General features: G+C 44.3%; 1 protein-coding gene across 4 annotated transcripts in view; it reads right to left on the bottom strand.

The window, feature by feature from the left end:
• Window positions 1-25,232, bottom strand: part of Abcc1 (ATP binding cassette subfamily C member 1 (ABCC1 blood group)) — a 122,682-nt gene that overhangs the window by 54,761 nt on the left and 42,689 nt on the right. For 3 of the 4 annotated variants that reach the window (XM_048433287.3, XM_085694516.2, XM_085694515.2), the window contains exons 5-10: window positions 24,896-25,021; window positions 11,616-11,677; window positions 10,576-10,707; window positions 5,497-5,730; window positions 4,803-4,980; window positions 2,901-3,062 (exon numbers count right to left, since the gene is read on the bottom strand). In XM_048433287.3, coding sequence (XP_048289244.2) covers window positions 2,901-3,062; window positions 4,803-4,980; window positions 5,497-5,730; window positions 10,576-10,707; window positions 11,616-11,677; window positions 24,896-25,021 — 894 coding nt within the window. Of the gene's footprint in view, window positions 1-2,900; window positions 3,063-4,802; window positions 4,981-5,496; window positions 5,731-10,575; window positions 10,708-11,615; window positions 11,678-23,539; window positions 23,564-24,895; window positions 25,022-25,232 lie in introns of those variants that run through there. The other variant, XM_087910845.1, reaches the window with a different exon arrangement.

Raw genomic sequence — 25,232 nt, 5'->3', positions numbered from 1 at the left:
TGAGCAGGGTATGATACACAAGTGTGTGTGCATGGGGGCTACCATACACAGGGTGAGTGCTCATGGGGAGGTACAGGATGTGTGTGTGTGTGTGTGTGTGTGTGTGTGTGTGTGTGTGTATGTGTGTAAGTTAGAGTTCAAACTCAGGTGTCATTCCTCAGGAGATGGGGTCATGTGTTTGTCTGCAAGCATCTTGCCACCACGTCTGATAACCCCCAGTCCTGACTCTCACAAGTTGTCCCTGATCTTCACATGAGCTGTGGCACACAAACACACACATAAATAAATGTAAACTTTTTAAGTTTAAATGTAAACTCCATTTAGCAGATGGAGCTGGACTGTTGTTGCTAATGCTTTGGTTTTGGTTTCTTTGGTGGGGGGTTGTTTGTTTCTGCTGGTATGATCATGTATAACTCCTACCAGAGACATGGAGACTCCAATGCTATCTGTCTAAAAGTAGGGTGTCAAGGACAGTACACTGTGAAGTCAAAAATCTACCTCAGAAGATCATATCAGATACACTCCTATGCTAAGGAGAAAAAAGGGAGGTCTCATGTTATCCTACAGGCATGTGGCCTGAGTTCAGATCCTCAGAATCCATATACACACATCTGTAAACCCAGAGACCTACAGTGTGAGGGAAGGTAGAGCTGGGAGAAACCTGGAAGTCTGCAGGTCAGCCAGCCTGGCATACACAGCTGGGAACAACAAAAAGACCCTGTCTCAAGGTAGAAGGTGAATACCAACATCCAAAGTTATCCTTCAACCTCAAGTATCAGAGCAGGGTCCAGGAATGGATTCCTATGGGACTTCTGAAAGCTTGTGAGAACAATCCAAAAAAAACAAGAGTCTTGTGACCTCATTTTCCTAAAAACATGGAATTATTACTGGAATGTGGTTTTTTTTTTTCACTGCTCCCAGGTGTAGTGGGTAGGGATGAGTTTACTTCAGATTACTCATTATTGCTTGCTGATGTTATTTAAATTATCATTTATATGCCTCTATGGAAAAACATGCTTTTGCCACGTGTGGCTTGTTCTTGGTATTGTACAAAGCTTGACTCATGAGAACTTTACTCATGTGACCTATCTTAACCCTCAGCATATAAATTGTCTAGGGCTCTGAATAAAGTTGGCATGAGGCTTTAGTTTACCTCGTTTATTGGTTCCATTCTCCCAGGTCCCAATGCCCCTAGAGTCGTGACACTCGAGCCACCGTGTGCCCACATTCACACATGAGAATGTGACACATGACTGCACTGGGAGGTGGTCCACTAAGGATGGGTTCAGAATCATCAGCTGGGAGTAAGGAGGGTAATTCCTTTGGCTGTAGATGGAGCTCAGTGGTAAAGCACTTGCCTAGTATACAAAAGGGGCCCTAAGTACTAAAAAAAAAAACAAGAGAGAAAGAATTCATGGGGGAATGGAATGGACAGGGCACGTGCTGTTCTGGGAGCCTCCTGGCTCACCATCTTCTCAGTCTTGGATCTATCACATCTTTCTGCAACGGGGAGGACTCAAGACTCAGGACGGCCTGTCAGAGACTTCTCCTTCCCAGGCCACAGCCATTGATTCAGGGATGGAAAGAAGACTAAGCTGGTTACTCACAGAGCCCTAGGAGAGACCCATGGAGGCAATGAAGGCCATCTGCTATTGTCTATAAAGATGACACAAGGCTATTATAAATGGAGCCAATTAAAGAAAGCAGGGCCAAGAAATAACAAGAGAGAAACCGAGCCCTCTAAACACGGCAGTTCTTCTGGACCCATCCATACTTAGGGATCTCTGGATTGTTTCGGTATGAGAACTCCTCCCCTGCAATTCCTCTTGTCTGCTCAGGCTAAGATGGATTTCTATTCCTTACAACGAAGAACTCTTGGTCAATATATGTAGGCTCTAATAAATAAGTTTGTTTCACATGAGGAGTAGAGTGGGAGAAAGTTGGTGGGTTAACCATATAAAAGGTCATTAATTACATATATTTCATCACACGATCATGGTGATGCATGTCTGTAACTCAGCACTGTGAAGGCAGAGGCGGGAGGGTCTCTGCAAGTTTGTTGACAGCTTGGTAGGTATAGCAAGTTCTAGGGCAGCATGGACTACATACCAAGACCTTGTCTCAAAAGGAAAAACAACAGCCAGGTGGTGGTGGTGCACACCTTTAATCCCAGCACTCAGGAGGCAGAGGCAGGTGGATCTCTGTGAGTTTGAGGCCAGCCTGGTCAACAGAACAAGTTCTAGGACAGGCACCAAAGCAACACAGAGAAACCCTGACTCGAGAAAACCAGAAAAAAGGAAGGAAGGAAGGAAGGAAGGAAGGAAGGAAGGAAGGAAGGAAGGAAGGAAGGAAGGAAGGAAGGAAAGAAAGAAGGAAAGAAAGAAGGAAAGAAAGAAGGAAAGAAAGAAGGAAAGAAGGACGGACGGACCAAAGTGGGTGTGGCAGTATCCATCTGTCATCCCAATGCTGGGACAGGCAAAGCAGAAACAAGGCTGGAGTTCATCAGCCAGCTACCCTAGCTAGTCAGTGAGCTCCAGGCTCAGGAAGAGACACTCTCTCAAAGAATAAGGTGGAGAGAGATTAGGGAAGACACCTGAAGTCTACTTCTGAACCCTGTGCACACGCGCGCACACACACACACACACACACACAGAGAGAGAGAGAGAGAGAGAGAGAGAGAGAGAGAGAGAGAGAAATGGCAATGTATATCTAAATAAAAATACAATAAGAAGTAACCTGGATGACTCGAGGAAAGAATAAAATAACCAGGAACTGGCCAATGGACAGAAAATAAAATGTAAATGACACCAAGAAATGTTCTTTCCCATCCATACCCTCCCTGTCAGTGCCTAGACAAAGCCAACCCTCCCTGCACAAGGAAACCAAGAGCAAACACACACCAGCCATAGGAGCCAGAGGGCTAGGATGACTTGCAGAGGGGCTGACCAGATCATGTTTATGTATGTGGCCAAATCCATGAAGCGCTGGGCATCCACGGACATGAGGTTGACAATCTCTCCAACCGTAGAAGACTTTCTAGCTGAATTGGTGATCACAAGGGCCTGTGGGATACAGAAGAGGGGAAGAATTGAACCTCCAGGTGAAGGCAAAGAGGTGTATACTGTCCCCAGGCCCTGGACAAGACTCTAGACAATGGTAACTGCTGATCTTTCTCCTCCTTGTCCTGAGCACTTTTTAAATCAAGGCCTTGCACATTTCAGTATGCAGGCATGTCACCTGAGGGTGGAACCCTGTGGTTTCTTGATCAGCAGGTCTGTGGTAGGCTAGGAACCTGGATTTCTAAGCTCAAAGGTCATGACCATGCTGCTGGCCTCAAATTCCAACACAAGGTTCTCGGCCTTAGCACTCTGACATTGGGAACTAGACAAAGCTTTGTTAGGTCAGTCTGCATACTGACTGCAAGGCAGTCTCTGGCCTCTACCCAGAAAACTGTTGTGGTACCTAAAGTGTTTTGAGGTATCAGGGGCAAGCTGCTCTAGAGGAGATATTCATCCAGGACACTTATTCTCAAGCACGGTTGTACACAATCATCTGGGGAGACTTAAAAAATACACCTGTGCCACTCAACACTATAAACTAGACTTCAAGGTCCCACCAGTCTGGGCTGCAGCCTGTGCACCAGGACTCAAGCTAACAGGCGAGTGTAACAGGGTAGGAAACACTAAGAAAGCCGCCATTCTTGCCAGCCTGTGAGTCAGGTGGTGCTGCTGCCCCAGGGGCCAAGCACGAGTGGCTGGAAGATCACTGAGGCCCTTGAAGTTACCTGTTTTCTAATGAGGGAGAGAAAGAAAGGGTGTGGATCTGGGTAGATGGGGAGGATATAGCAGAAACTGGAGTATGGGAAAATTTGATCAGAACACATTGTATGAAAAAAAATTATTTTCAATAAAAATTTAAATTATGGGGAAAATAATAAACAACAACAATAACCCCCCCCCCAAAAAAAATAGTGGAGTTGGGGCTATGGCTCTGGGATAGTCCCTGCCAATCATGTGCAAAATAAAAATATTTAAAGCTTGTTCTCCTCTGTCCAAGAATCACACTACCTCTTCAGTCCAAATCCAGGGTGAGAGTGATGGCAAACGCAGGAGTAAACTAAAGATTTAACATTCATTGCATTTCTTTAAAAAATAAAATAAAAATAAAAAAACTGCACGATATTTAAGTATGTATATGCAGGCTTAAGAAGTCATGGTGCACATGTGGAGGTCAGATGTTGTCCTAGACTTCCAGATTGTTTGAGACAGGGTCTCCTCACTACTGTACCCAAGTTATCCTGCTTAGGAGCTTCTAGGGGTTCTCCTGTCCCCAACTCCTATCTCGCTGCAGGGTATACAGACATGTACTACTAGGGGTTCTCCTGTCCCAACCTCCTATCTTGTTGCTGGGTATATAGATGTGTTCTGCCATACCAACTTTACATGGTTCTGGAAATCTAAACCCAAATTGTCAGGCTTGCACTTTACCTAGCAAGCCTCCTCAGCCCCTGAACTTGCATCTCCAACCATGACTTCATCAGAGATAGCCAAACCATCTAAGAAACCCAGCTACCCACAGACAGCATGTGGGTTCACTGACATCCCACACATCAGCCACTGAGAACCACTTTGCTAAGGGACAAAGCTTGATGGGGGGCTACCCTTGTCCCCATGGTCCCCATGGCCCCCACCATTTCTTTACTGAGGATGCTGGGCTGGAAATCTCCACACAGGTCCTGGGGAGCCCCAGCTCAGCCATCCTGATTCTGCGGTCACAGGATTGGGTGTGGGTGCCTGGCCTACCTTGCGGTAGACAGCGCCCACCACAGCTGTCTTAATGCGCATGCCGCTGATGAAGCAGATGTGAAAGTACTGGTGCAGAACCAATGTCTGCAGACAGGAGCTGACGAACAGCAGAGCTGTGTAGAAGTAGCCCTGCCAGTCAGGGGCCTCCCTGTCATTCACAAAGTTGATAATCAATCTGTTGGGAGAGGGGAGTGTGATACATACATCAAAGGGAATTACTTCCAAGTCACCACGGTGATTTCCACCTGAGCCCCAGGAAGTCAGACAACACTTTACCTCACAAGGGTGATATGACTGCCAGGTGCCAGCCTCTTACAATGGGGACCTCTGTCTTAGGATCACCACATTGATAGATCTGTCTCCCACCGGCAAGTCACCCAAAGGAGGTCAAATAGAGCACACTGGGACCAAGGTGGGAGAGAGAAAGATGACAGAGGCCCCCTTGCTGTCTTCTTGGTTTCCAGTTTGCAGAGGCTCATGAAATCTGCCTGCACATCCTTGCTCTAGACAACCCCACATTCTCCCAACTTTGGATTCAGGAGGCTTCTGTGGCTTTTAAGTGGTTACAACTCAGATGGCAGTTAAATGAAGCTGGGGAAGGGGAAGGTAGTGGGCAACAAGTTTGTTTCTGCACATGGCAGGACCACCCAGGAATTTAAGAGGAACCAGGCAGTCAGACAAGAGTTCTTACTTCAAGATCTCGGGGCCGGCAAACATCATCAGATCATGAAGGGCCTTGAACAGGAAGCTCATGAGGAAGTAGGGCCCAAAGGTCTTGTATAACACCTTGAACAGAGAGGGCTCCTTGTCCTGCTGGGGGGACTTGACAATCAGTGCCTCGACCTCCTCATTCACATCCAACTGGGAACTTCCCTTGGGCTTGCTGGGATCTTTGGGAGATGCATACATAATCTGCACAGACTGCCTATAACACAAAGAAGGTAAATTATTGGGTCAGCCAGAGAGGTAACCCACAGTCAAGAGAGTAAAGTGCAGAACCCAAGACAAGTCACCATAGAGAGGCATCTTAATGCAATAGGTGTGACCCTGAACTCAGGAGCCCCGAGTCCTGCCTGGGCCATCTGCTGGCTGGTTGCAGCTGCAGGTACCCTAAAGCTTACTTCCTCTTTTGCAAAACAAGGCTCATAGTAAGCCAGGTATGGTAGTGCATGACTATAGTCCCAGTGTTGGGGAAGTTGAGACAGAGGATCACAAGTTTGAGGCAAAAAAAAAAAAAAAGAGCAATATAGTGAGTGAGGTTCTATCCAAATAAATTAAAAGTTCTGTCTATCTCATGGGGTGGGTATACAAACTGAATAAGTGGACATAACTGAAAGGCTTAGTAGCATGGCAGCCCTAAGCTCATATGACTCACAAGTCCTCTCATAAGCTCAACTGGCTGCCCCACAAGAAGCAATGGATTGATGTGGGAGTCCCCTCTGTGTGCTGTGATTACCATAAATGAATAAGAAACTGCCTTGGCCTGTTGATAGGGCAGAACTTAGGTAGGCAGATGGAACTGAATTCTGGGAGGAAGAAAGCAGAGTCAGAGAGACGCCATGGATCTGCTGTCAGAGTAAGACATGGGTCAAAACTTAACAGATAAGCCAATGCCACGTGGCGATACACAGATTAATAGAAATGGGTTAAACTAAGATGTAAGAGTTAGCCAATAAGAAGTTAGAGCTAATGGGCCAAGCAGTGTTTTAATATAGTTTCTGTGATTATTTCGGTTCTGGGCAGCCAGGACAAATAAGCAGCTCTCTCCTCATACAATGGATCAGCTCTAAACCTGTAATGGAAAGTCAAGAGACCCAGATGAGTTAAAAAAAAAAAAATCCTGAAAGAGAAGAATAAAGCCGAGCCTCATACTACTCAGTTTCAAACTGTGATGTCAAGACAGGTACAAGGAAGCTACACAGGACCAGTGTAGTTGAACTAAAGGCCCAAAATTAAAGATCCAGAAGCAGACTTTTAACCCCAGCACTCAGGAGGCAGAAGCAGACAGATCTCTGTGAGTTCAAGACCAGCCTAGTCTACAGAGTAAGTTCCAGGACAGCCAAGGCTACATAGAGAAACCCTATCTAGAAAAACCATGAAGAAATAAATCCAGAAACAAGTGGTTTTTGTCAAGCCATTCACTGGCAATAAAAGAGTCTTTTCAAAACCTGTTGATGGGCCAGGCAAGATGGGTCATGCCTACAACCTTAGCACTTGGGAAGCGAGGCGGGAGGTCTATCAAGAGTAGAAAGACAGCCTAGGCCACACAGTAAGTACCTCTCTAAAAATAAGGGAGGGAAAAAAAACAGTGGTAGGAAACTAGACAGCCACATGTAAAGAATAAGCTAAACTATGACCTCACATTATGTACAAAAATTAAAGATTTTTATTTATGTGTATGTGTATTTGCCTACATGAGTTTGTGCACACCATAGTGCAGGTATCTGTGGAAGCTAGAAATGGGTGATGGATCCCTAGGAACCAGAGTTACAGGTGTATCTGAACCTTGGGAACCAAATCTTGGTCCTCTATAAGAGCAGTATGAGCCATCTCTCCAGCCCCACAGAAATGTACTTAGAATGGATCCAACTTCTACACTCAGAAGCTAAGAACTACAAACCCTGCTATGCATGGTTTACACACACAGTCCCAGAACATGGCAGATGGAGGTAGGAGACTCTTGAAGTTCAAGGTCATCCTCAGCTACATAAGAAAGAAAACACAAGCCTAGGTATGGTTACATGCCAAAATTTTATCTCAAAAGTAAAACAAAATACAACAAACACCACCTCCAGCACCACAAAACAAACCACCACGGCTACACAAGCTTTCAAGCAGCCTTGTTTCATAAATCTTAAGTCTTCAGGTGGTCACAATGACCGTCCTCCTGTGTGATTCTGTAGTTCTGCCCTGTCCTACATAGGCCAGTCCTGAATAAAGAAGACAAATACCCCAGCAGGATCCAATCATGTGAAATGCCAGTCTGAAGTCACCTAAGTCTAGACTCTTCCCTCTATCTGCAGACACAAGTCTATACAGACTGTGTTCTTACACATTTAAACACACAGTGTCCCCGCTTATCCATGGATACTATTGCCTATGTTTTCTTACAAATATCTGATAAAAGTTTAACCTACAAGTTAACCAAAAATTTAAAAAGAGACATTTACAATAAAAAATGACATGATATCATCATGTTTTGTTACTCTCAAAGCATCTTCTTATTCTGTCCTCGTCCTTCTTGTAATATTAAGAGATGACAGATGAAGTAAGGCAAATGGCAGACTCTGTGATGCAGCTTCAGGCTGCTACCTAAGGATCACTCGTCCATAAGCACCACCAAGCTAATAATGGCAGGTGGGTAGTGTGTACAGTGTGGACACAGTAGACAAAAGAACAATTCATACCTGGGGTGACAGAATATGACAAAACAAGAATAGTGCATAATTTAAACCTTAAGAATGGAATTTTAATGCAATATTTTCAGATCATGTTTAATCACAGGTATCTAAAACTATAGGTATGGGAAGATCATATCTCAGTCTTTTAGTAATTAATAGCTACTTCATTTTGTTTTAAACTACCTATTTTCAGATAAGCCATTCTTTCCAAATTTCTCTCTGGTAAAGATACTCTGTTCCCCTTTGCCTGGTATCGTGACTTCTAAACCAGCAACAACAATAAAAACCTTATGACAGCTGACACATCAGGTATTAGAGTCAACTATTACAGGAGAAAGGTTTGGTCCCCAAACCTCCTAAAAGAATGTTTTTCATTTGTCAGAACAAGGAATAGCAGTGGTCTTTAAATAAGATCAAAGGGCAGGGCTAAAGACTTGCTCATCTGTTCTAAAATTAAAAAAATATCTCATGTCCCTGAAAATAATGTGTTCACCTAAAGAAGTAGAAACTGACTCAGGAGACTAGATAAGTGGTAATTCGGGGAATGTTCCAATTGAGAAGAAGGTAAATACTCCCTTTTAAATGATAACGATGATCATCAAGCCTAGACGTGGAACTCAATCCCTCTCTATAAGAGCTCTTTGAGCCATGAGTTCCCGAAGACGGAGCTTGGAGACTGACAGTTCTTCCATCTCCTCAAGATGTCCTGAATAAACCTGAAGCCCTATGAGTTGTCCAGCATGGGTGTCGGGAACCAAACTAGAATCCTTTGGAAGCGCAGCAGGTGCTTTCACTGCGCCATCTCTCCAGACTGATTTTCCTTTAATTAGACACATTGGTCATTGTTGGCACACCCTCCATTTAGGCATCGAATACTGGAGGGATGACGACCTGTCCACTTTCCACTTAGCCTAAGAGCTTTGCGCTTCCTCCCTCTTCTCTGAGCAGTGATTCCAACTTCTTCTTACATCCTAATAGGTGTTTGGGTTTGAGTCTATTTTGGGCTATCACAAACAAGGTAGCTACAAGTCTGTACAAGTCTTTGAGTACCTAAGTTTCCAGTTCTGTTGGGCATCTGCCTAGGGACAGAATGACAACAGGTAAGTGACTCCATTTAATTCAAAAACAACAAAAACACCACCAAGCTCTTTTATACAGCCACTGAATCATTTGATAGTTGTGCCAACAGGAAACATGATCCAAAACAGCCTCACATAAGGAGAGCACAGGCTGAGGAGAACACAAAGTATTATCACAAACCAGGGAAGCCCTGGGCCAGAAACAAAGACAGGAGCAGGAGGCAGGGCAGACCAGATTTCCAGAGGAGCCACTTAGGGCCAAGAAACCAAGGCAGACTTCCCAACCCACGCCTCTCTCACCACTTCCCTGGACAAGCAGAACTCCCTGCTGCCCAGAATCCATCTCAGCTTACACCTTTTCTCTGGATAAGTGGCCCTGCCAAGTTCTGGCCCAGCAAGATTTGTCCCCTACCTCTCCCTTTCCACAGGTGTGTAATGTGTTCACACCTTTGGGAAAAAGAACAATGAGCATCCTTGAAGGTCAGAGTCTTCATGGAGTCAGTCTTTGGGTGGCAACTTCCACAACTTCCAGTTCCTGCCACACCCTCTCCAGCAAAACAGAAGTGTCCAGGCCAAATCTGCCCCAGATGAGTAAACACAACTTGTCTAGAAAAGTTGCCCAGGGTTGATCAGGCACTGAAGCATGGCCCATCAGATGACATTTATCTCATGAGCAGCTCAGAAAACCCTGAGAAGAAAATGGAGGCTCAGAGCCAGTGAGATGGCTCAGTGGCTCAGTGGCACTGCTGTCCAGTCTGATCTGACATCCTGAGTTCAATCCCCAGGACTCACATGGTAGAGGGTAAGAACCAGCTCCCATAAGTTGTCCTTTGACCTGCACGCTATGGCAAATGCATACCCACATAAGTACACATGAATAAATAAATAGAAATATCATTTAAAAATTCAATCCAGCAAGAACATTCGAGAAAGATTTTCAGACACCAAGTAAGAAGGGCAAAACATACACAGCTGAGGGCTGTGAGCAGCAGAACCAAGTTCCAGCCTGGCAGATGGCCTCCTCTCTCCTTCTGGGAAGCTGACCAATCAGTGATGTCAAGATGTAACTTACAAACAACACAAGAAGGAGTTGTTGGGAGCTCCCTTTGATGTTAAACACTTCCACTCCACCCCATCTGATGAATGAGAAACTGCGGTCTAGGGAGGAGATGGAGTTTCCCCAGAACTAATAAACTTAAGAGATTCAGGCCAAGGTGGCTAAAGGAAGGTAACAGGTCAGCCTAAGCCACATCTGCCTTGCCTGAGAGAACACAGAAACGTGACACTCACTTCCTTGACTTAGCACATTCCTTCTTCCAGTTATTTATCAGCACAGGTACAACTTCTTCTGACGTGTCCTCCTTATTCAGTGACCAGAGGTCACTGCTCTCCAGGGGCTGGCGGTAGCCCTGCACCATCATCCTGGGAGCAGGGCACAAAAGGAGACACAATGAGCATTGAGAGTGCTGTGGGGCTCCCCTCACACTCCTGCTATCACTGTCAGCCATGACTGGGGAAACCTGAGGATGAGTGGATATGAAGGCATATCAACTAATTATGACTAAGTCTACTAGGTCTTTTAGGGAAATGGGCCCAACTTGACAGACAGGAGAACAGTGTGTTTAGAAAGAAGTACCTGAGTGTTTCTAATTATTGTTCTGCACTGGAAATTTTATTTCTAATTATTTTATTTGAAACAGGGCCTCATGTAGTCCAGACTGGCCCCAAGTTCTCTATATAGCCAAAGATGACCTTGAACCTGCTTTTCTTGCTTCCTATGAAAAGATCGGGCAATTCTAGGGGTTTTCTTGTCGTTGATCATGTATTTTTTATGTATTTTCTATGATGTGCATATATGACTTTTGTAAGCTAGGGGACAATAACAATAACAGCAGTCAGCACTCTGTATCTGTGGGTTTGGAGAAGTTTTGTTTCATGTAATTCCTTAAGCAGAAAAGCATGTCAGTTATTTAGACTGCATTAGGGGTCATGCAGCATCTAGAGATAATCAGAATACAGGCACTGTGGTTAAATACACGTTACTCTGCTTTATATGGAGGGCTGAGCATCAATCAGAAAGTGTAGTGTCTGCATACTTTTCTGGAACCAAGCCTCCTAGGATACCACATTAAATAGTTACAAAACCCTTCAACCCAAAGGCAAGCCTCATAGCCCATGTACTTATCACACTGAAGTTCATAAAACTGGAGGCTAGTTGGTGACCTTGCAGACAGTACAGGAAGGAACAACAGGGAGCTGAGCTGTATAGAAGCATTTATTCACCCACTGCACTCATGTTCCACTACCTACCCCAGGAGGCCCAGCCTTACCCTGTAATCCACCAGAAAGTGATCCTGGAAAGGAAAGAGGCACTGGACTCTGGACACGGGTTCTAGGAGAAAGAAAGTGCAGGAGGATAAGAGAAATCCAAACTTCACTTTCCACACCTGGGAAAGCGAGGTGGCCCTGACCACCCTTCCTTCAAAGGGCCATGGCCCACACACTTCTGCAGCCCACATGGGCTGCTCTCCTGAGGCACAGGAAAAGACCAGAGTTCATTCTTCCAGTTTTACCCAACAAATGTTTCCTGAGTACCTACTATGTAAGCACAACACAGTATTATACAAACCTATCTCAACCTACATCTCCATAGCAACCTGACGTGGGAGTCCCCTCTGTGTGTTGTGATTACCATTAATGAATAAAGAAACTGCCTTGGCCTGTTGATAGGGCAGAACTTAATTAAGTAGGTGGGAAAAACTGGCCTGAATGCTGGGAGAAAGAAGGGTGGAGTCAGCAGGTGCCATGGATCTGCCGTGCTGAATCTTTGCTGGTAGGCCACGACCTCGTGGTGATACACAGATTAATAGAAATGACTTAAACTAAGATGTAAGAGTTAGCTATTAAGAAGTTAGAGCTAATGGACCAAGCACTGATTTATTTAATTAATACAGTTTCTCTGTGGTTATTTTGGTTCTGGGTGGCTGGGATGAACAAGTGGCCCCCTCCTCCAACAGCAACCAATCCCATGATCTTTTGTAACACTGGCCCCACTTCATTCATCCATTCAAGTATTTTATGATCGCCTACTATGTGCTGGGCACTCTATAAAGTACTATGGACCTTCCCTTCCTTCGTTCCCACTTCAGTTTTGTGAGGTGGGGCTATTATCATTGTTCCCAGTTTACACATCCATTTACTGAGCAAATTTTTATTAAGCATCTACTATGCACCAGGCACTCTTTACAAAGAGGTGTATACTTTTGTGTTGTATTGCTGGCAAGCAAGTCCAGGACCTTGCATGTGCTAGGCAAGTGTTCTTCTCTGAGCTACAGTCCAGATTTTACTGTTTTATGATCCTGTAGGTTGTCTGAACACTGTCTTATTACCTTGTTCACCCACTTTCTGATACTTACCTGAGCACTTACCATGTGCCAAGAAACATACATAAATAAACATCTTGTACAATAAAGGAACAAATGGAAGCATCACAATCCCTGACTTCAAATTCTACTACAGAACTATAGTTATGAAAACAGCTTTGTATTGGCATAAAAACAGACAGGAGGACCAATGGAATCAAATCGAAGACCTGGATTTCAACCCACACACCTATAAACACCTGATTTTTGCCTAAGAAGCTAAAATTATAAAATGGAAGAAAAAAAAAGCATCTTCAACAAACATTGCTGGCATAACCGAATGTCGACATGTAGAAGAATAAAAATACATCTATACTTACCACCATGCATAAAACTCAAGTCCAAATGGATCAAAGACCTCAACATACATAAAACTCTCACTGAACCTCACAGAAGAGAAAGTGGGAAGTACACCTGAACACATTAGCACAAGAGACCACTTTAAAAAAGCGTCTCATAATCATTGAGAGCAATAATTAATAAATGGGATCTTCTAAAACGGAGAAGCTTCTGTAAAGCAAAGGTCACAGTCAATAAGACAAAATGGCAGCCTATAGAATGGGAAAAGATCTTCACTAACTAAATAGATAGGACAGAAGACTGATCTCCAAAATAAAGAACTCAAGAAACTGGACACCAAAATACAAAATAATCCAATTAAAAATGGGGTACAGATCTAAATAGAAAACTCTCAACAAATGAATCTCAAATGGCTGAAAGACACTTAAGGAAATGTTCAACATCCTTAGCCATCAGAGAAATGCAATTCAAAACAACTCTAAGATTCCATTTCACATCTGTCAGAATGGCCAAAATCAAAAACACTCATGATAGCTTGTGCTGGAAAAGATGCAGAATAAGGGGAACACTCATCCACTGGTGGGAGTGCAAACTTGTACACCCACTTTGGAAATCAGTATGGTGGTTCCTAAGAAAATTAGGAATTAATCTACCTCAAGACCCAGCAATATCACTTTGGGGCATATACCCAAAGGATGCTCAATCATATACTAGGACATGTGCTCAACCATAGCATCAATGTTTGTCATAGCCAGAACCTGGAAACAACCTAGATGCCCCTCAACTGAAGAATGGATATAGAAATATTTATACACGGTGGAGTACTACTCAGTCATAAAAAATAATGACATCTTGCAATTCGCAAGCAAATGGACAGAACTAGAAAAAAGCATACTGACTGAAGTAACCCAGACCCAGAAAGACAAACATAGTATGTACTCACTCATAAGTGGATCAGACATAAAGCAAAGAATAACCAGCCTACAGGACACAACCACAGAGAACCAAGACAACAAAGAGGACCCTAAGGGAGAGATACATGGATTAACTTAAGAAGGAGAAAAAGACAAGATCTCTGGAGTAAATTCGGAGCATGGAGGGCAGGGGGAAGGTAGAGGGAGGAGGGAAAGAAGGAATGGGAGTGGAAAAATGTATAGCTCAATAAAAACAATTAAAATATATATATATATATAAAGAAAGAGACAACCCATGTACACCTGGAGGCATCTCTACAAGCTATCCACATACTCATCCAAGACTACAATTCAAAGTAGGGTTAAGTGTCACCCCCATTTTGCAGTTAAATGAGAACAGGGGCAAAATAGATTGTCTGAGCTCTTATATCCAAAAATGGAAGGATGTGTGAGTCAAATAGATAGGCTCCAGAGACAGACAAACAATCATCGAATGATTATACAAACACCAAAAAGGTAAAACTTAACTGCAACCAGTGCCTAAATGTAGGTGGATATGACCACTGAGCTCATAAAACACAGCAAGGCTGGGACATGAGGCTCAGAGAAGGCCCCTCTGAGGAAGGCCAGCATTTGAAGAGGGAATAAAAGGCAATTATGTCAAGAGGAAAAGCAAGGCAATCTTGACAGAAAGCAGTATGTGCAGAGATCCAAGAGTATGGAGAAGCACAGCATTTTCAAAGACCCAGAAGGGACTTAAGATGCCTACAACAGAAGGCTAAGCACAGCTCAGTGGCAAAACGCTTGTCTAAACTGTAGCGAGCCCTGGGTTCAGCATCTGGTAAGAGAAGTGGAAGCAGTCTATGATGGAGATCACGTTAGGAGTGCTGAATTCTTATGTGCAACTCACACAGGAGTCATAAAGATTTTAAGCCAGTTTTCAAAGAATCTCTTCTTCAGAGGCAGAAGGCCAGCTCAACGTCAGGTCGGGGACAGCAGCACAGAGCTCAAGAAGGCCAGAATCTAACATGTACATATCGAGATCTCAATCCAAAATGGCCTCTGTGAAGGGACGGCAAGGGTTCTCTTCAACCAAGAATGTTGCTCACAGCCTCAGCGTTTTATAGAGAAAAGGCTTTCAGAGAGCAGAGGAGACAGCCCACTCTAACCATGAGTTTCCCATCCAGCCTGTCAATTCTGGTTCCACTTCCACAATTCCAGAAGAAGCCAATTTGGGGTAAAACCAAGGTATCAAAATTTGTTTCTGTTTGAAACTTCCAAATTATTCTTGGCAAAATCACTGGGCAGGGAAACATACAACGGAAAGCCAGAACACAGTTATACTCCATAGCCACTAGTGGTGCGGGAGAATTATCTGTATTCTGTCAATCATATTTTAATAAAATGCTGATTGGCCAGGCAGGCAGTATAGGCGGGAAAGCCAGACAGGAAGTAGAGGTGGAGCAAAGAGACTGGGAGTATTCTGGGAAGCAGGAAGCTCCCTCCACAGTTCTGCCCAGACCACCGAAGAGGAAAGATGTAAGCTGCCCCGCTGGAAAAGGTATTGAGTCATGTGCTAACATAGATAAGGATAATGGGGTAACATAAGTTATAAGAGCTAATAAGTAGCCTGACCTAATGGGCCAATCAGTTTATAATCTTATGGAGTCTTGTGTGTGATTTTCCTTGGGAGTTGCCGGCTGTGGGGTACCGGGCAGGACAGAAACCCCAACAAGCTGGCCCCTCATGCTACACACTAGTCCAAAGATGAGTGGAAATGCTCAAAGCTCTGAAGGGGCCAGAAGTGGTCCTGGTTGGCCAGAAGAGTGAGTTAGAAAAAACGCTGTTCCTTAGCCAGGCGGTGGTGGGGCACACCTTTAATCCCGGCACCCAGGAGGCAGAGGCAGGCAGATCTCTGAGTTTGAGGCCAACCTGATCTACAGAGTGAATTCCAGGACAGCCAAGGCTACACAGAGAAACCTGGTCTCTGAAAACTAAAAAGAAAAACAGTGTTCCAAAACACACAAGACTATGTGCCATATATAGGTTCATATATTGAAAAGATGCTTAGTTACCCAAACCACTGTGTTACACAGAATAATTGGAAAAAAACAAGAATTTCCTTTCCCTTGTCTAAGCAAACCCCACATCAGGGCAGTGAAGGAGAAGAGAAAATTGCAGCTAATAAATGAAGGAATAAACCAATCTAATGACATGACAGATCATTTTACAACCACAATGGCTGTAATGTTTGATGATGTTAAGAGAATTGCCAAGAATGATATTGGGCCAGATAATGGCCATATGGTTTTTTTTTTTTAATCCTTATCTCTCAAATATTATTACTGGGTAAAGATGGGTACTGTGGTGGCTTGAAAAAAAAAATGGCCCCCTGAAGGCCATTTTTAGTAGTGCTATAGTTGTTGAGATAGGTGTGGCCTTGTTGGAGGAAGAGTATCAATGGGAGGCAGACTTTGAGGTCACCTTTGTTCAAGATACCACCCAATGTCTCAAACCACTTCTTGTTGTCTGCGAGTCAAGATGTAGGACTCTCAGTTACTTCTCCAGCACCATGATTGCCTGCATGCCGCCATGTCCCTCCATGAGGGTAAATGTAAATCTAAGCCACCCCAATTAAATGTTCCCCTTTATAAGACTTGCCATGGTCATGGTGTTTCTTCACAGTGAAACCCTAACTAAGACAGGTAACTCACTCTTTTTGCAACTTTCTGTGAGCAAAACTACCTCAAAATGAAGAGTTACAAGACAGGCATGGCTTTCCACACTGCAATCCCAGGAAACTAAGGCAAGAAAACTGCTGTGAGCCCAAGGCCAGTCTAGGCGGCCACACATCAAGTCTTTTTGTTTTAAATTAAGTTTAAAAAAAAAACAAAAAAAAAACAGGAGTGGTAGCCCATGCCTGTAATCCCAGGACTCTGAAAGCAAGAGGCAGGGGGTCAGAAATTCAAGTTTGTCCTCAGCAGCTATAAAGTGAGTTTCAGGACAGCACAGACAGGAGATCCTGTCCCAACAAAAAGAAGGAAAATCCATCCCCCTAAACAATACATATGAAAGTGTTTGACCAGATGTCTTGGGGATAAAATCCACTGTACACAACCAAGTTTACATAAATGTAAAGATGCCACCTTCCAAACAAAGAGAGACCTTGAGATATGTCGGGTTCCCTGATCCACTGCTCACCAGATTCATCCAAGAAGCATCTGCCCAGAGCAGGTGTTCAGTCCTCATCCTACCCCAACCTAATCAAGAGTGGTAGGTGGGGCCCTGGCATAAGCAAAGCAAATCCCTAACAAGCTGAGGCAGATGCTGTGAGTCTGGGCTCAGATCATAGTCCCATAGGGTTCTAGGTGAATAACCTCAGTGGCACATCTCTGTCTCAGTATTCACACCTAGAAGGTCGGAGTCCTATTGTTCAGCCAACCACAAAGGAACCTCCAATGCCAGAAGAACCACATGAGGCCCACAGGGCTGTGTGTAAGATGAATTTCCCTAGGCAAGGCAGGAATACCACTCCTGGAGGAAATACAGATACCTTCCTTGTTGGCTTCAAGAAAAATAATTCACTGTGTCCAGAAGAATGGATAGCTGCCTGCGAGGGTAAAGCTAGGCTCACACATTGGGGGTGGGGGCAGGACGACAATCAGTTACTCGCTCTTCCTGCAAGCCCACAGCCCATCCAGGGCAAAAGACTAAGGTGTGTTCTGGGGAGTGGGAAACCCAGCCAACAGTAGGAAATGATTCCTTTATCTCGTGGGTAAATATTTAAAGAGGAGGGAGTTGCTTCTATGCAATGGAGTAGGGCTGGAAGGCAGATGGCAAGTTCCCTGACCCCATGAAGCTTCCTCCCCCACCCCCCAGGAGATGGAGGGGAAGAGACACAGACAGTGAAAAAACTAATAAGAAAGTAATAAGCCAGGCATGGCCTGTCATCCCAATACTCAGGAGGTAAAGGCTAGGGGATTAAGGGTTCAAAGTCATCCTTAGTACATAATTATTTGGAGTCCATACCTCATAAAAGAGAAAAAAGCAAGGGCTTTACAGTTGGGTAAGAGCATTTGTTCTTCTTCCAGAGGAACCAGGTTCAGTTCCCAGAGCCTCACGGTGGCTCATAACATTTCTAATCTCAGTTCCAGGATCTGACTTCTTCTAACCCCCACAGGTACCAGGTATACACACAGTGTGCATACACACATGCAAGCAAAACGCTCATACACACAATAAATAAATAATCTAAAAATGTTTAAAAAGAGAAAGAAGGGAGAAGAGGAAAAGAAGACAGAAGGTGGGGGCAAGGGGAAAGAATAAGAAGAGGCGGAGGCATGACATGAGCAGGAACAGACTCTTGCCCTGAAAGTCTGGTGAGCTTCCTTCAATCTCCAAAACCCATGAAAAGGTGAAAAGAGAATCAATGCAATCCTGTGAACTCTGAACACTCCCCATGGCATGTGTGTCTCCCAGGGCACAATAATAAAAATCTGTAAGAATGACAACAAAGAATTGTACGGGAAGCAGTGAGGAGTCTGGGTCCCAGTGCTTAGGAAAGATGGCTGAGTTGTGGCTTCATTCATGAGCTGTGGGATGTCAGGTAGCTTCCCTGGAGGTGACTAAATGAGATCAAACAAGATAGCTACTTAGAACAGGGACCAGAACAGACTAAAAAATGAACTATGCTATCCCAAGCACTGGGACAGTTACTTTCTCCATCAGAAGTGGTGAGCTATGGCCTGAGCCTGATTGTTTGTAAAGAACACAGTCTGAGGCTGCTGTGGCACTAAAAGAACAGAATGAAAAGAAATCACATAGTAGTTCATGGCAAGACCTTTGTTGGTGTGGGAGAATTATCTGTATTCTGTCAATCATGTATTTTAATAAAATGCTGATTGGCCAGGCAGGAAGTATAGGTGGGTCAACCAGACAGGAAGTAGAGGTGGGGCGATGAGAACAGGAGTATTCTGGGAAGCAGGAAGCTCCCTCTGTCATTCCTGCCCAGACCACCAAAGAGGTAACATGTGAGCTGTCACACTGAGAAAGGTACTGAGCCATGTGGCTAACATAGATAATGATAATGGATTAATATAAGTTATAAGGACTAATAAGAAGCCTGACCTAATGGGCCAATCAGTTTATAATCTTATGGAGTCCTGTGTGTAATTTTCTTTGGGGCTTGGGGGCTGTGGGTACCCAGCAGGACAGAAACCCCAACAAGCCGGCCCTCATGCTACACTTTGTATTAATAATAAATAAACAGGTAGGTAGACAGACTGACAGATAGATAAAAGAGAGCTAATCATACTATTCCTCAAACCTCATGCCTTAAGACATGGTGATTAGGAAGGTGTATGTCCAGGTCCCCAAAGACTGTCTATCATTGAAGTTCCCACCTGTTAAAGATTCTATATGCCTCGCTAGCACTTCATGATTGTGGAAAGCCAGAATGCTGCAGCTCTAGATGCAAATTGTTTTGAGCTATCTTTAGACCCCTTAGAAGCCTTCATTGCCTATCACTGTCTGACCATCACATAAAACCTTTTAGAATGGACCAGCAAACCAGCAGATTCCACCAACCCTAAAGCTTAAGAATATCAAAGTCAGGTGGTAATGGTGTACACCTTTAATCCCAGCACTCAGGAAGCAGAGGCAGGTGGATCTCTGAGTTTGAGGCTGGCCTGGTGTACAGAGTAAACTCTAGAACCTGTCTTGAAAAATAAACGAAAAAAAGAATGGCATCAGATGGGGCCCACTGACAACTTGAAAAGTACCTTGATTTATGACTCTCTTTTGTTCTGAAACTTACCATGTTGGACCATGGTATTTGAAGCAATCATGTTCCTGGACCATGGTCATTCATACTTGGCTACAAAATAAACTATTTCTTACTCCTGCTGACATGAGAGCTGGGTTTTTGCATCAACAGTATCAGTCTTCCTTCAGCCTTGGCTTCAATAAAGAGAAGAGAGGGCTCTTGGGGCTGATGAAACCCAGGTCCAGCTCAATAAAACCCTCAAGTCTGTGAAGATGAAGTCTCACTCCAGCTACTCAAACCGAGTCCCTAGACACTAGGAAGAGATCCACCAGCAAACATAATTTCAGGTGATTGGCAGGACATTTGTTTCTCTCTGTAACCTCCCAGGAGCTTCATCTACTCCCAGGCCTCCTCCCTCCTCTGGATCCAATCAGGAATACTCAGAGTATCTGAAGCTACAGCCCCTGGGCTCCCTGCAAGGGCACAAAGGGAAGTGTATCAAACTCGGGAGCTGGTTTCTGGAAGCCTTCATCTAACTTGGGAGGACTTCTTTGATAACAACGAAAACTGGAGTTATGTCCTAATTCAGTTTTTTTCCTGGGGTGTTCAGACTAAGGACTGAGGAGGGTGTGTGTGTGTTTGTGTGTGTGTGTGTGCTGCAGCCAGGAAGCATCAGCAAATTCCTTAGAAATAAAAGTTCTAGCCATGCTCTGCCCTATGCTATCAAGAAGTGGGTGGGGACATCAATCTATGCTCTAACAAGCTCTAGGGATAGATTTGTCCCCTGCTGTGAGAACTCTGCAGAAGGTCCCCTGAACTTCTGCACTCTGGCCCTCTGCATTTTATCTGTTTTTAACCAGGAGGATAAACATATAGTCCATTTAGTTTGTTGTATGGCTGGTTAAAACAATTCCAGGATCCAATAATGAGGTATTTCCAGGCGTCATATCAACACTAACAGTTTGCTGCCTGCCAGGTAACAGCTGCTCAGAGCCCCTCTCTGCTAGGACAGAATACACACCTAGACCTGTTTCCCAAACCCTCTCCCCATGGACTTTCTATTTTCTGTCCCTGGTACCAAACCCCTTAGTAAACATAGATGCTACATCTTCAATTTGGCTGTTTGGCCATCTGTGACATCTTTCTGAATATTGCCACATACCTCCCTATGCCTCATGCATTCTCCTTTCAGCCCAAGGGGGTCCCCCAAAAAACACATCCAAATTAAAGGTGACACTATCAATTGAAAAGCTTCATAGACTCTCACCCACAATGAAGTTAAACTTCCACAATATTGAGCTGTGGCTGTGGCTAATTGACAAAAGTCAGACTGGCATATACCAAGCACCTCATAAACCGGGCATGGTGACACATGCCTATTATCCTAGCACACAGGAAGTGGAGACACAGGAGGGTCAGAAATACAAAAAGAGTTTGAGACCAGCCTAGACCTTGTCTCAAAGTAAAGAAAATCCATGATACATAATATAATTTTCTTCTTGATTGCACATGCACCATGATCAATTCCCAGTATCCTCCTCTCCCCAAGGTTTGTCACTTAATTCCTGGGACCAGACCTTCTAACTGAGCAAAGCACGAGTCTGTGTTATCACTGAAACATAAATAAGTTCTATCACACATATGAACTTTTGTGCATGTTACTTCTCTTAGGAACCCCTGCTGTACATATACACACAGTGAACATATGCACAGACCTTCCTCACTTACAGTGGCCTATCTCTCAGTCCTTTGACATGGGGATCATTCCTCAGACCCTGGCTCTCCTCTCCCTGGCGTCCTGACTGTCCATTCTCTCTCACACACACAGGCACACACTCTTCCATCTCCTATCAGGGGTCAAAGATGGTTCATTTTTAGCTCAGTTCAGTGTGGTGGTGTGGAGGGCAGGAATACTGCTCAAATCCTAAAGACCCTAAAACAGAAAGAAGGCAGGCAAGAAAGACAGAGTTTGGAATACACTGAGCAACAGTCCAGAATCTGGTCTCTGGAGTAGAGTAGAAGGTAGTCATTAAAGAAGGAAATTTTGTAAGGTCCTGGTGACATATTTATTGTATCTTGTCAAGGGATGAAGTTACTCATTTACTGAAACATATTAAACCCAGTGTGGTGGCACACCCCTATAATCCCAGTGCTCAGGAAGCAAATACAGGAGGATCTCAAGTTCAAGGGCAGTCTGAGAGACATACTGAGACACGCCCCCATCTCAGAAACAAAACTTACCAAGTGAGGCACAATGAAGCACACCAGTAATTTCAGCATGAGGGAAACTGAGGCAGGAGGATGATGAGTTTAAAGCTATCCAGACTATATCACTAGATAGCTACATAGCAAAATGACTAAGTAGGTAAAGGTGTTGCCAAGTCTGACAACCTGAACTGGATCCCCAGGAACCCACATGATGGGAGGAAAGAACCAACTCCTAGAAGATGTCCTCTGTTTTCTGTGAACATTCTGTGACACAGGTGCCCATACAAACTAAAAATAAACCAAAAAGTTTTTAAAAGAAGAAAGAAAGAAAGAGAAAACAAAGGAAGGGGCAGGGGGAGGAGAAAAAAGGGAAGGGAAAGGCTCAGGGTAGAGAAGTGCAGGCTGCATCTTCTAAAGGCAGCCAAGATGGCATCTGAATTCCTATATACACTTCTTGGAGCTAAGACAAGAAGAGAGGATCAGATATTCTTAACCGAGTCTAAAGAAGGTTCACTTCAGAACCAGTAACAGAAAAATCACCCCTTGACTGCCCTGAACTACCCAAGGAGTGTACAAATCTCCACTCAAACCCAGAACCAATCATTGACAACAGCCAAAGAATGGTCCACCCCTTCAGAGACCTCTCCCTTCCCTTTTATAATAAAAAGGACCCAGACCTAGAAATGGTTCTCCAGAGACACATGCTTGCTTGAGCCAGCTCCCGCCCATGGAGTACACTTACACTCACCTTTTCACTTCTAATAAGACACTTTTCACTACTACTATCCTGTGTCTTCCAGTTTATGCTCAGGATACACACATGCACGTGCGTGTGTGTGCGCGCGCACACACACACACACACACACACACACACAAACTCTGGAAATTCAAGGGTGGAAAGGGTTCAGTACTTGCTGCTCTTGAGAGGACCCAAGCTCAGTGTACCCACATTAAGTAGCTCACAACTGCCTGTAACTCAAGTCTCAGGGGATCTGGTGCTCTCTTCTAGCCTCTGAGGGCACCCACACACCTGCGGTGCATATACAGAGAAGCAGTCACACATATGTACACAAAAATAAAATTAAAAATAAAAATAAAAACCTGAACATGGCATCATAAGAAACCATGTAACAAGAGATATAACCACTCCTCCATCCAGAGGTAGGATCTCTGTCACTTCCTCTTGCACCCGGACAGGTCTGTATAATGGCCTCAACCAAACATGGCAATGTAACATTATGGGACCAGGGACTAGATGTTAAGCGAACTGGATTCCATGTGGAATTCATAGAGACCAGCTCCGTGCAGTGAAGAAGCCCAGGTCACATTCCAGTAAGGGCCAGCCTCCATTCTCAGACAGCACACTGAAGAAGTCAGAGTTAACTGAAGGTTTAGGCACCATCAGACTATGTCTGAGCCCAGTCAGTCCAGGACCCTGAAACATCATGAGCTGCTGCAGTTTCATGAGACAAAATCCAGTATTACTTTATCTGCAGCTCCCTTAGGTATCAAAATGAAAGCTCCCCACCATCCCATATTACAGTAAATCATTTCTTCTATTATTCCTAGTACTAAATGCAATGTAACTGCTATGTAAGTATCTACATACACCATAAGTACAAAAGACATGGCATGAAGATTCTGACCTTGGCACAGGCCAGCGCTGGATATGCCACGTTGGCGTACAGAGTAGAGCTGAAGGCAAATTAAACAGCAGCAAGTACAGAAGCTCTTTGCTCTTCTCAAGCTGTCTCTTAAAGCAGGACACACACCTTCCCTCTTCACTTGCACACAGGGAAAAGAACCAACAGTATTAATGATGGCATCAAGACAGGCCACACAACCTGCAACTAAAGCAATCCTCACCCTCATTACAAACTCACACATCAACCCCTCCTATCTGCCACTTCTACACTTACCTTGTCCTGCTCTTTCTCCACAAATATGTTATTTAAATATGTTAAAATAGATTTGTTAAGATGACATGTAAGTTTTCAGGCTCTCAGGGGTTTTCACTCTCTGTCTGTGAGTTCTAACCCCTGTGTAAATATAACCAATATTTTCTCCTGTTAACCTTGTGCCAGTTTGTTCTGCCAGTTCCAGGCACCCACAACTTTAATCATAACTATTATGCATACTGCTATGTTTCTATCCTGCACCAGAAGCTTTGCAAATGTCCATTAAAGGCACAAGAGGACACAGGACCAGGGTCAAGTCAACGCCAAAAAGAGATTCCTCTTCCACATAAATTAAGTATAAATTAGGTCTAATAGCACAACTTCTCTGAGCCCCAATTTTTTTATTCCATTGATGCTGGGGATATGGCTCAGTGTTGAAACACTGCATTCCAAAATAGCAAAAGGCAAACAAATAAACAAACAAAAAATGTCCCATTCAAGTCTGAGAACTTTGAACTAGTGCCACTTCAGCTTTAATGTACATGCACACTAGACCACCTGGGGATGCTGTCAATGTCAGGCTCAGCCCCAAGAGGGGTCCAGGGTTCTGTGTGTCGAGCACAGTCCCTGTCGAAATCATTGCCACCCAGCCACAGTACCTGTGGTATGAATGAAATCAAAAGCTGAAGATTCTGAATTGCACACTTGAAACAGCTACAGTCAATCTCAGGTTGCATACGTTTTGTCATAATAAACAAAGACAACATTTTTAAAGGAACCAAGTGATGGCATCATGCCAGGAGTTCAGCAGCTCTCAGAGTACACTGGTACTTCAACTTCCTTCCTGGTTTTAAGAGAAGTGGACAGAGTGGAAGCGTTATTCAGTGTCCTTGGAACTGACAGAGGCAGCAGAGGGCCTGGTGGGTACCATAACAGAGACCCAAGAGCCCCAGCCGCTACCAACTACTGCCCTGTGAGACCATGGCTCTCATCTGTCAAGACTTCCTATTTTTCTAGAAAAATAGTTGAGTTCATATTCAGGCCCAGAATCAGGCACAGATCATTTCTCTCCCACCTGTACATACATGTCTGAGTCACACTTACCAGGTCATGGACAGTTTCCGAGAACAGGGGTGAGCTGTCTGAGAAGCAGGATAGCACGAGCTGGACAAGCACAAGGGTGAAATACACATAGAACGTGGTGTCTCGAAACACGTCCACCTGGGCATCCTGAGCAGGAAAGAAGGCAGGGGACACGATCACCATATCTTCCCTAGAAACAGGGTACAGATGCCTTACCAAATCCTTACAGTCACAGGAAATGGTGTTCAGTGATGGGAGTCCACGATGTTACGAGTACTTGTAATAATAGGTGGAAGAGTCACACATTAGCATCTTCATGATGTCCTGAGCTGCCACAGGGAATCCACCAGAGAAGGCT

The sequence above is a fragment of the Myodes glareolus genome, chromosome 9 (assembly GCF_982192425.1).
Source record: "Myodes glareolus chromosome 9, mMyoGla1.1, whole genome shotgun sequence".
Taxonomy (NCBI): Eukaryota; Metazoa; Chordata; class Mammalia; order Rodentia; family Cricetidae; genus Myodes; species Myodes glareolus.
This window is presented reverse-complemented; position numbering and strand designations above follow the sequence as displayed.